At 42.6% G+C, this 13,175-nt stretch overlaps 1 protein-coding gene across 1 annotated transcript in view; it reads left to right on the forward strand.

Moving 5' to 3' along the window:
- RYR3 (ryanodine receptor 3) overlaps window positions 1-13,175 on the forward strand; it is a 743,078-nt gene that overhangs the window by 463,042 nt on the left and 266,861 nt on the right. Inside the window, 1 exon segment of the mRNA XM_030213678.1 lies at window positions 768-828. Coding sequence (XP_030069538.1) covers window positions 768-828 — 61 coding nt within the window.

The following is a 13,175-nucleotide window of genomic DNA, read 5'->3' on the forward strand; positions in this document are numbered from 1 at the left end:
CCACCTGGCAACCCTGGTGAGCAGTAGCCCGCTTTGTAAAAGGGACCCTAAGCTAAGACAGATCCAAATAGTTTCTCTCAAATGATCTGTAATAACTAATTAAAATGTCTCAGTATTATATTTTCATGTGTAAGCTATGTTTTGCTGTTTATGCAGGGTTTGCCTACAAAGCAGGCAGTACATAAAATTAACAAATGATAAATGAATTCATGGCATGTGTGTGTGCACACATCCATTCCTAGTCCTCCATTCCTCTTTGTTCTTTTCTCTCCATCTTATCCCTATCCTCCCTCGCTCCCCTCTTGCTGTTCCTGAGATCTCCTCACTCATACCACATCTGAAAGAACAAAACAAATTATTCAACTTTATTTTCACTGTGCAAAATACATTTAATATTATTTTAATATGAGAAAGTATTCAAATTCCTGAAAAGCTGCTGCAGAATTACCAGCATTTCAGGAACTTTTCAGCAGCATTGTCTAATCTTGCCACAGAATCTACCCCAGAGTCTGTGCAAAAAACTAGAGGGCTGGGTTTACACCCTGTTCTAACCAGTGTGTGGTAGTGGTTTAAGGCTCTTTGTTGGGCAAAAGTGGTAATACATTTCAGCAGCTGGTTAAAACAATGAACAAATTGGAATTGTATTTCATTGTGCATAAAATATTTGATATTTTTTCTAGAATTCTGTTTTGTAATTATTTTTGTATTTAAGGGGAAAAACACCTTGTACTTACATTATGCTTCTCTGCCCTTTCTCCTGGCCACAGGAAGCGATTCTGCCACAATGGTTAGCTGTCTCCATATCTTAGCACAGACTATAGATACTCGGTGAGTATTTTGTGTTTTACTTTTACTGCTATTCATGCTATCAAAACTTAATATAGGTACCCAGGGCATTCAACCATATTTTTATGAGACTATACACTTATTCAGTATTTTATTGTAGCAAGGAGAGAGAATCTGCTGGACCCATACAGCAAGTGGGCTATCTGTTCTACACCTCCAATTGACTAATTCACCTTTATTGTTATATAAATATGCACCTGCATAATACTGTTAGTGGGCTATTGGCAATTCAAGTACAACTTCCTAGTATGGGATTTTCCACCAATGTAAAGCAGAGGCTCCCAGGAAAAGGTTCTTCCAGCAATTTGAAACAGAGCAGGGGTGTCCAACTTCGGTCCTTGAGGGCCACAATCCAATCGAGTTTTCAGGATTTCCTGAATGAATATGCATGAGATTTATTTGCATGCACTGCCTCCATTGTATGCAAATTGATCTAAATCATACTCATAGTGCAAATCCTGAAAATCCAACTTGGCAAGGGCTGAAGTTAGTCACTCCTGAGATAGAGGATTCTAGTTTTGAACCCTATAGTAATGCATTACTTTACATTACATTAAAGGCACTTGTATTCCACGATTACCTGCTAGGTTCATGGTGGATCACAAAGAATTACTAGGCAACCCTAGAAAATTCCATAAACCATCCTATATAATAATTCTCACCTCCAACATTCTAATCTTGCTGGCTCGGGACCGTGGCTGCTTTGGAGTTGGTCTGCCTAGGCTCCGTAGCTCTCACTGACATCATGGACCCATTATGACAAGCAACCAATGAAATCAAACCCACTCACAGCTGATCCAACCTCCACCCCCCCCCAAACACAAACTGGCACGTGCATATTTGACAGCTAACCGACTGACGCACACCACAACCTCCCTCCACAGTACCGGTGTGCGGACACCGCGCTCAATTTCGGACGGAGTACCGGTAAGGAGGGAGGTGACGCTCACTAACTTTAATGCATGTTCCCTGACTTTCAAAAACTGTCTTCACCCACCCCGAGACACTGCCGCCCCTGTTGGAAAAACCTCTCTCACTCTCACCACACAATACATATGTCTGTCACACACGCACACACACTTCCTTGCGATGTCTCCACCCATGCTGCTACCCTTCCCCCTCTGAGTCTGGCCCCGCCGATCCTCCTCCATGCATGTCGACCCACCCCCTCCAAATCGCCACTCCAGCACTACCCCTCTGTCTCACCACACAACATCTGTCACAGACGAACACACTCCTTGCGATGCCTCCACCCCATGCCGCTACCCTCCCCCCCTCAGAATCTGGCCCCGTCGACCCACCCACCTCCTCCTCTCCCCCCTGCCCCCCCTGCAGCCCACCCATGTCCAGCGACCCCTCCTCTCTCTCTGCCCCTCCCCTCAGCCACCCATGTCCAGAGACCCTCCTCTCCCCCTGCCACCCTGTAGCCACCCATGTCCAGAGACCCTCATCTCACCCTGCCCCGGTCTTGCTTGCCCGCTGATGGTGCTGGCGCTGACCACCCTCCCCCGCTGCTGGATCACTGTTCAAAGGCCACCGAGACTACAAGGGAGGCCCTCCAAGACTTCAGCAGAAGTCTCGCGAGTCCGCCGCTGGAAGTCTCATGTGGCCATTTTGAAAAACGATCCAGCAGCGGGCAGGCAAGACTGGGGCAGGGGGAGAGGAGGGTCGCCTGGACATGGGTGGCTGCAGGGGGGGCAGGGGAGAGAGGAGGGTCGCTGGACATGGGTGGCTGGAGGGACACACACCTATGTCAGTATCTCACACACACAGTGAATCACTCTCTCTCTCACACAGCCTCGCTGTGTCTCTCTGACTGTGAGACACACACACACACACACAATCAATCGGACATTCTATCTTCTCTCTTCCACACACTAAGTCGGCCCATCACACACTCTCGCTCTCTCTGTCACACCACACACACATTGCTACGGTTTTTTAACACACACACTCCATCTCTCATACTCTCCCCTCCGAGTCTGGCCCCCACCGATCCCCCTCCATGCATGTCGACCCACCCCCTCCAAAATCGCCATGCTGGCCTTACCCCCTCTGTCTCACACACACACAAACTTCCTTGCAATGCCTAAACCCATGCTGCTACCCTCCCCACCCCTGACTAGCCCCGCCGATCCCCCTCTGTGCACGTCGCCCCCCCCTCCTTGAAAATCGCCTACCCCGCACCCCACCCTCTCTCTGTCTCACAGACAATTCTCTGAACACACACACACACTTTGTCGGTATCTCACACACACGTGAATCACTTCTCTCTCTCTCACAGCCTCGCTGTTCTCTCTGTCTGTGACACACACAATCAATCGACATTCTGTCTTTCTCTCTCCCACACACTAAGTCGGCCCCCCCCCCCCCCCCCACACACACACACTCTGTCTCAGTCTCTCTCTCTCTCACTCACACACACACAGTCTCACACACACATACACTCTGTCACACACACACTCGCACATTCACTCTCTCTCAAACGCACTCTGTCAAACATACACACTCAAAGGAAAACCTTGCTAGCGCCGTTTCATTGCTTACAGAAACGGGCCTTTTTTACTAGTAATAAATAAACAAAGCATAACTCGGTCACAAGTTTCTTTTCCAAAACAAACTTTTTAAATAAGTACATTTAAGTTACTTTTCTGAATGTCAGATAATTCTTAATTGATCCTATTGATTTGTAGTAAGACATTCCAGAGTCAAAGGTGCTTGATAAGCTAAGCCATTTGAATGTGGCAGGAGCCAGCATGTTGTAGTGCACTGGTCCCCCTAACATGCCAGGACAGCAATTGGACACCCTAGGGGGCACTGCAGTGGACTTCATAAAATGCTCCCAGGTACATAGCTCCCTTACCTTGTGTGCTGAGCCCCTAAAACCCACTACCCCCAACTGTACACTACTACCATAGCCCTTACGGGTGAAGGGGGCACCCTACATGTGGTACAGAGGGTTTCTGGTGGGTTTTGGAGGGCTCGCTGTTTCCTCCACAAGTAACAGGTAGGGGGGGGAATGGGCCTGGTCTGCCTGTCTGAAGTGCACTGCACCCACCTAAAACTGCTCCAGGGACCCTGCATGCGCTGTCATGGACATGAGTATGACATCTGAGGCTGGCATAGAGGCTGGCACGTAATATTTTTTAAAGATGTTTTTTTAGGGTGGGAGGCGGTCAGTGACCACTGGGTAGAGTAACAGAGGTCATCCCCGATTCCCTCCAGGGCCCATCTGGTTATTTTCGGGCATCTTTTTGTGCCTTATCGTTAAGAAAAACGTTTGTCCGGGTGAAAAGTCCAAGTGTTAGACGGGACGTCTCTGCCTTTTTCCAATGCCTCCGATACGCCCCCACTGAGATTTGGATATCCTTGCGACGGACTTCAGTTGGAGACGTCCAAAATCAGGTTTGAGTATACCGATTTGGATGTCTCTGGGAGGTGGACGTCCATATTCCTATTTATGTCGAAAGATGGACATCCATCTCTTTCAAAAATGTGCCTAACAGTCGTATATAGTTTTGTCAAACAATCATTGGATAGAAGTGTGATGTGGAATATCCTCTATATAAACACCAGTATTACAGAATACAACATGACTATAAAACAGATGACTATATAAGAGTCAAGACTTGACCAAACTTTGAGTCAGTGGAAATAAACCTCTCTTTCTGTTACCGATACTTCAAACTCATTTAGTTTCAAGACAGATTGCTACCCAGAAATGACTATTAGTTTTGTGTTATCCTTACAAGTTAGATAATACTGATTTTAAAGCCATTGCCAGTACGATATTCAATAGTTAGAGTTTATATATGTCAAGAGAAGTGTCCAAAGAAATTGAACAAAATAATCAGTTTCCATGAGGAGTGATTGTTGAATGTGTAGGGTTCTTGAAATGATGTTCCAAATTTGTTTTCCAGAAATTGTGAGTAAAACCACATTCAAAAAGTAGGTGTGTTCAGAGTACCGGGATAAGACTCGTATGAGCAGCAGAGATTGTTGGCAATAAACCGGCTACTGCCAGTTTTTTTTTTTAGAGTCCAGACCGCTTTATGGTGCAGAAAATATAGAGACTGAGTCATATTGGCAGGAATTAACAGGTCTTTCTAGGTATACCAAAAATCTTTCCATTGTCTTGGTGATATTTATGTTCTAAGTTGGATTCCCATGATTGCATGAGGCCATATTTAGCAGATGAATTCTGTGACATGAGAAGTTTATATATGGAGGAAGCCACATGACTTGAGGTTAAACACGTTTTTTCAACAAAGGAAAGTATGGAAGGTTGTTGTAATGATAGTGATTGAATGATATCATTTCTGGTAAAGCAATGCTGCAGTTGCAACCATTAAAAAAATGATTAGAGGGTAATAAGTATTTTCTTTGGCAACAGTGAAAAGGAATGTAAAATACCATTAGACATTAGATGAGACTAGAGTAGCAGACTTGGAGGAGCTGAGGGAGACAGAAAGGTACAGTAGAGGAAGCCTACAGGGGTGTTATAGAGAAGTCCCACCTCCAATCTGGCAGCCCCCTGTGCTGCTGGAGGAGAGAGGTCTTCTAAAAGAAGAGCATCACCCTGGTACAGCTGGACAAAGTAATCCTGTAGACAAGACCAGCACACCAGGGGATACAATATCCTTTTTGCACTGAGAAGTGTCTCAGGAGCTACTGCCCAGGAGGGAAGAGTTAGGATGGCTGTTGTAGTTGGTGATTTGACTATTAGGCACGTAGATAGCTGGGTGTCTGGTGGAAGTGAGGATTCACCTGGTCACTTGCCTACCTGGTGCGAAGGTGGTGGACCTCACGCGTCACCTAGATTTTAGATACTGTAGGGAGCAGACGGCTGTCTTCGTACATGTGGGTACCAATGACATGGAAAAATGTGGGAGAGAGAGGTTCTGGAAACCAAATTTAGGTGTTAGGTAGAAAGCTCAAGTCCAGAACCTTAGGGTAGCATTTTCCGACGTGTACCTGTTCCACCTGCAGGGCCCATGAGACAGGCAGAGCTCCGGAGTCTCAATGCGTGGATGATGGCGATGGTGCCGAGAGGAGGGTTTTAGATTTGTAAGGTACTGGGTAGCATTCTGGGGAAGGGGAGCCTATTCGGAATGATGGGCTCCACTTAACTTTATATGTATATCTGAGTTTGATTTGTCTTTGCCTTTTCAGGGCACAGACCATAGAAGTACTGCCCAGCACTGTTCTTGTACTAAAAGTTCTGGAGCTAACATCGAAGCCCCTTAAAATTGCCTGACATAGGTTTTATGGGCATTGCAAAAGCAGTCTTTCGAGGTTCTTTGTTTCTGAAGAGACATTAAAAGAAATTAAATTATTCTCTGAGTGGTCAGCCAGAATAATTTGAAGCATTTTGAGAGAAGCATAAAACTTATCAATCACAATATCAGACTTTTCTAAAAGGCACATAGCCTTATCAGACTTCTAAGTGTCATTGCTGTAAACAAAGGTAACAAGCTGACAAATTACTTGCTCATAATTGAGACAGATTCAAAATAATGCGTTGTTTAATCACTATAGAACCCCAATGGCTCCAGTAGCTCATAATGATAAAATTATTTATAAGACAATTGGTCTATTAATCTGAGATCACAAAGTCAGAGACCGAGATATCTGACTTAGTTATCCTGATTTAACCTGATTAACCTCATGAGTTTGAATTTACAACAGCAGAAGTTGTACAGGCTGTGAGAAAATTGAAAACTGAGAACTCCAGTGAGATGTTTTTCCTTAGCCCTCTAAAAAAATGTTCTTAGAGCATCTGGTTTTTCCAGATGACCAGAGTTGTTTAACCATCTTTTGAGTGAGGGGCATCTTCCGATTCCACACAGTTAGCCATAATCACAGTATAATGAACTAGCAAGGACTCCTTTATTGTAATTCATACCAGCACATTTCTGTAGCAAAATATTTCTATCATAATTTAATAAAGTCCTAGCAAATTGGTTAGAACCTTTATTACCCTCCTTGACATCTTATATATTACCTTGTTAGCTTATAGATTTGGGTCTTTTTCATCTGTTGGATTCAAAAACCTATATAATAATAATCCTAAAACCTGTTTTACATGATCTCTCTTGATAAGTCCAGATAGTTGGCTATAGGAAAGCTGTTGAGTAGGCGGAGAAAGGATTTGGGTTTTGTTCCAAGCAGAGGAGCTGAAAGCTATTTTCTAGGATTTGAAAAAAAATGTAATTCCTTTAGTGCCAGAGTCCAAGAACAATGGATATAAAATATTCCCCTGAGAAATTATCCAAGGTATATACTCAGTATCCCCCATACTATGGTAGACACTGGAAATCTGGGATCTTTATAGATGTTTGGAGGTCCTATCCAGTTATTCAGATCTTTTGGTCAGAAATTCTGTCATGGATCTACACTATGACTAACTGGAGAATGCCTAGGAACCCAGCTACACTTCTACATGGTTTACAATTTAGCCATATATTGACCTCACAATAGTAGAATGCAAAGAGTTCCTACAACTGTGGGACCTACACGGACCAACACACAACCAACTCACACTAAAGGACACACACTAGACATTATCACATACAATTCGATCCCGACTCAAACCTTTTACTATCAGACACAAAATGGACACCCATACCGTGGTAAGACCCATTATTAAAGCATACATCTCCCTCCAATGGCGAAAGAAAGACACAATCAACAAACAAGAACAAAAAACCTACACCACAAGAGGAAAAATAGACCCGGTAATATTCTGGCAACAGATCTACCCACAACGGATGGACAATGAAAGCAGACACAAGCCAATTCCTCCAAGAATGGGACGATAGATATAGTAACCTAGTAGATGACGGCAGACAAAGACCCTGCACGGTCCATCTAGTCTGCCTACGATAAACTCATATGTGTATACCTTTACCTTGATTTGTACCTGTCTTTTTCAGGGCACAGACCGTATAAGTCTGTGCAGCAGTATTTCCCGCCTCCCAACCACCGTCCCGCCTCCCATCACCGGCTCCGGCACAGACCCCGTATAAGTCTGCCCCTCCCCCATCCTAGCCTCTCAACCACCAACCCCTCTTCCCCCCGCCACCCCATTTCAGCTAAGCTTCTGTGGATCCATCCTTCTGCACAGGATTCCTTTATGCCTGTCCACGCATGCTGAATTCGTTACTGTTTTCATCTCCACCACCTCCCGCGGGAGGGCATTCCAAGCGTTCACCACCCTCTCCGTGAAGAAATTACTCCTTGACATCTTTCCTGAGTCTGCCCCCTTCAATCTCATTTCATGTCCTCTCGTTCTACCGCCTTCCCATCTCCGGAAAAGATTCGTTTGCGGATTAATACCTTTCAAATATTTGAACGTCTGTATCATATCACCCCTGTTCCTCCTTTCCTCCAGTAGTATGCAGATCAATATTAGACAACATTGCCCCCAATTCAAACTAGAAACCTCACACAGAAAGAACTCAATACCATGGTTCAATGAAGAACTGAAAAAACTTAAAACACAAGTAGAAGGTTAGAACGTGCGTGGAAAAAAAAGAAAGGCGACCCCACACTTAACACCTGGAAGCAACTCCAAAGAAAATAGAAATATACCATAAGACAAACTAAAAGACTATATTACAAAAATGAAATTGGACCAAACTACAAGGACACACATAAACTCTTCCAACTCGTGAATAAACTACTTGACATCACACCAATCACAACCAACAGTAAAGATACACCAGGAGCAGACAATCTCGTGAGATACTTCAATGAGAAAATCGTACAATTACGACTTAAAATACCTATCAGCACCATCGATTACGCCATACTCCTTGATTGTCTAGACCCAGATCCTGGCATATACCCAGCAGACAGAACCTGGACCAACTTTGAGATATTATCGAAGGATCTCATCTCTCAAACGCTCAAAAGATTTGCCAAATCTCATTGTAAATTAGACATATGCCCAAACAACCTTATGACATCTGCCCCTTAACAATTTATAACAGACCTAACGAAGCACGTGAACTATATGTTACAAAATGGACTTTTCCCGAAGGAGAATGGAAATATCCTACTCACCCCCATACCCAAAGACACCAAGAAAAGTGCTAGTGAACTAACTAACTACAGGCCAGTAGCATCCAATCCCTTACTAACCAAACTAATGGAAGGGATGGTGACCAAACAACTCACAAACTACCTAAACAAATTCTCAATACTACACGACTCCCAGTCAGGATTTCGGTCTAACCACAGTACCGAAACAGTACTAGTTACTCTTATGAACAAGTTCAAACAAACGATTGCAACTGGCAAGAATATACTACTTCTACAATTTGGCATGTCTAATGCCTTCGACATGGTTGATCATGGTATACTACTACATATCCTTGAATACTTCGGAATTGGAGGCAACGTTCTCAACTGGTTCAAGGGGTTCCTAACCACACGATCATACCAAGTGACATCTAATTCGACTACATCAGCCACATGGATACCTGATTGCGGAGTACCACAGGGATCCCCCCTCTCACCGACCTTATTCAACCTAATGATGATACCCTTGGCCAAACTACTATCAAACCAAAACCTCAACCCATATATATACGCAGACAACATAACGATATACATCCCATTTCAACAAGATCTAAAGGAAATTTCCAATGACATCAACCAAAGCCTACATATCATGCATTCATGGGAAGATGCATTTCAACTGAAACTCAATGCAGAAAAAACCCAATGCCTAATCCTCACCTCCCAACATAACACAAACAAATTCACCACCATTAACACACCAAAACTGAACCTTCCAATATCAGATACCTTAAAAATTCTTGGAGTTACCATTGATAGACATCTAACTCTTGAGAGTCACGCAAAAAACACAACCAAGAAGATGTTCCACTCAATGTGGAAACTAAAAAGAGTAAGACCTTTCTTCCTGAGGACCATCTTCCGCAACCTGGTATAATCAATGGTACTCAGTCATCTAGACTATTGCAACGCACTATACACTGGCTGCAAAGAACAAATAATCAAGAAACTTCAAAGAGCCCAGAACACAACAGCTAGACTCATATTTGGAAAAACAAAATATGAAAGTGCGAAACCCCTACGAGAAAAGTTACACTGACTCCCACTTAAAGAACACATCACGTTTAAAATTTGTACCCTAGTTCACAAAATCATTCACGGAGATGCCCCAGTCTACATGTCAGACCTGATTGACTTACCACCCAGGAATGCTAAAAAATCATCCTGCACATTCCTCAATCTTCACTTCCCCAACTGTAAAGGTCTAAAATACAAACTAATGCATGCATCATCCTTTTCTTACTTGAGCACACAATTCTGGAACGCGCTGCCGCGAAACCTGAAAACGATCTAAGAGTTAGCTAGCTTCCGCAAAGTACTGAAGACCCATCTCTTTAACAAAGCATACCACAAAGATCAACAAATGTGAACTCTTACACATATACCCAGAATTGTCTTATAATGTTTGCTTGCTACACTAATATCATGTTTCTTCATTATCATGCTACCAAAGATCTATATGTATTACTAAATGTATATTCTCTTATACATGTCCACCTTTCATGATGTATTGTAAGCCACATTGAGCCTGCAAAGAGGTGGGAAAATGTGGGATACAAATGCAACAAACAAACAAATAAATAAATAAATAAATAGAGGAACTCACTTAATAGATCACTTGTTGCAGTACAATATGTAAAAGCAGATTATTGGAAGCAATCAACTAAACCTCTGCTTAATGACTGGATCTGTATTCTGTGGGATACTTATGGGGTAGAAAAATTTCCCTTTCTTCTCAAAGAAGATTATCCAAATGCTGATGATATATGGGAGCCCTATTTGAGGTGATGCTATGTTGTGACTTGGCTTCATTATGATTCACCTACTGTATTCAAACTGTGTTGTGTTTTTAAAAGTTTACTTTAAAGCTAGTGTGGAACCCAGAGAAAAAAACCTTAGTGATAATGCTGTAAAAACAAAGAACGAGTCTAAGAAGTCAGCAATGCAATTGATTTATTCACTTTTTTAGAACAATGATATTTGCCTAGGCAAGGAACAAAGTCTGGATGGAGAGAGAGAGAGAGAGAGAGAGTCTTCTAAATCTGATTCTGTTCAAAATACAATTAGCAAAGATCCCTTTTTTAGAGACAAAATATTGACTGATTAAGATGATAAATGGCTTTCAGAAAAAGACAAACAGGAAAACAGGATGCAGATGTTCAGCTCATATCAAGATATCATAATCTTAAAGATATATGATTGGCATCATAAGGCACAAAAATACACAGTCAGCAAATTCTTCACATACAGTAATGTTCAAAAATCTAAGCCAAGCAAAGTACATCTGGCCATTTCTACTTATCATATGTAGACCTATAGTACCTTTGAAATATTCTCAAGTTATAATGATGAAAAACCTTGAGAAACATTGGAGCAGACTCTGTGGGTGCTTGAGCACCCCCAATATTGAGAAAATTCCTTGTATGTGTCCAGGGAGGGGTTATTTCCATTGGGCTTAGCACCCGCAATAAGTTGGCTCCTATGTTGAGAAATAACAACTTTTAAAAGGGACAGGATATAGCTAGCTCTATAATGAGATAATACAGTGTGGGGGGGGGGGGGGGGGGATTCTCCAGTTGTTTCAGGAGGAACATCTTTGTCCTTGAAACAAGCCTTGCTTATCTGCAGTTACCAGTACTACTGTTATAATATTCTTTATTATTATGTTTCTAACTTAGGCATTTAGGGCTAGATTCTATATATCACATCTAAAAAATTGGCGCTGAAAAAAAATACACCTAGCTGCCGAGTAAACCTTGATGTAAATGCCAATGCCTAAATTAGGCACAGACCGGTTGTATTCTATAACAACATGCCTAGATTTCCATACCCATGGCCATGCCCCCTTTTCAACTATGCAACTTATGATTTATGCACATTATGTTACAGAATACACTTAGACAGTTGTGTGTGTAAATTCTAATTAATGGCAATTAGTGTCAATAATTACTTAATTGGTAATTGTCAGCAGTGATTAGCTTGTTAAGTAATTAAGTTGTGTGCACAAATCGAGAATACGACCGGATTTCCACATGCAACTTGAGTCAAGCTATATAGAATATGGGGGATGAGTTTTAACTCTGCAATCTTCACAGATTTCTCTTTCACTTCCACATTAACTCTGGGCTCCTTTTACAAAGGCATGATGAAAAATGGCTTGCGGTAGTGTAGACGTAGGTCTTGGGCATGTGCCGATCCATTTTTTAGCACGCCTGTAAAAAGGGCCTCTTTTTTTGCCGAAAATGAATGTGTGGCAAAATCAAAATTGCCGCGTGTCCATTTTGGGTCTGAGACCTTACTGCTGGCCATAGATCTAGCGGTAAAGAATCTGGGCGGTAATGACCTACGTGCGTCAAATGTGGACGTGCACCAGAAAATAAAAAATATTTTTCAGACGCGCGTAGGGTAACTCCAATTTGGCACGTACACATAGGTGCCTACACAGCTTAGTAAAAGGGGCCCTGTAAACTTTAAGAAGCAAACTTCTTTGTATTCTCAGCTTTTATTTCTTACCTTATCAGGACATTAATAGCTTAAGGGCCCTTTTACAAAGCTGTACTAAAAAATGGCTAGCGTTATTATTAGCACAAGGCTTTCCCACATGCTGAGACCACTTTTAGCGCAGCTATAAAATGGCCACTTTTCCTATTCCCTTTATTAATGGCCACATGCTAATTTCCCCATTAGTGTATGCCCATTCTCACAGGAGCCCTTACCTACACCTATTTTCTAGGCAGTAAAGGCTCCTGTGCTACTCCCTTACTAATCGGTTTGTGTGTGCCAATGTAGCTGCGCTAACAGATTAGCGCAGGGCACGCCTACTCTCCACCCCCAAAATATGTCCCCAGTGCTAAAAAATAAAAGGTATTTTTTTAGCAAATGAGAAGTGCACATCAAAGACCAAACTACTGCGGGACGCATGAGCGCACTCCGTGGTAGTGCCTTTTACCCTGCAGTAAGCACATGTTAATACTTACCACAGCTTAGTAAAAGGGCCCATTTGTGTTTTATAACTTCTTGATATACTGTTACATAGCTTTGTATGTTGCAGTGGAAATTTGGGGCCCTGTTTACTAAGGTGCACTAGCTTTTTTAGCACACGCTAAAAATTAGTGCCCACCAACGCTGGACACCCATATTTCCTATGGATGTCTTTAGCGTTAGCGCATACTAATTTTTAGCATGCACTAAAAACACTAGTGCGCCTATAGCACAGTTTAGTAATCAGGGCCCTAGGTCTATTT

Source organism: Microcaecilia unicolor, chromosome 9 (genome assembly GCF_901765095.1).
Source record: "Microcaecilia unicolor chromosome 9, aMicUni1.1, whole genome shotgun sequence".
NCBI classification, from domain to species: Eukaryota; Metazoa; Chordata; class Amphibia; order Gymnophiona; family Siphonopidae; genus Microcaecilia; species Microcaecilia unicolor.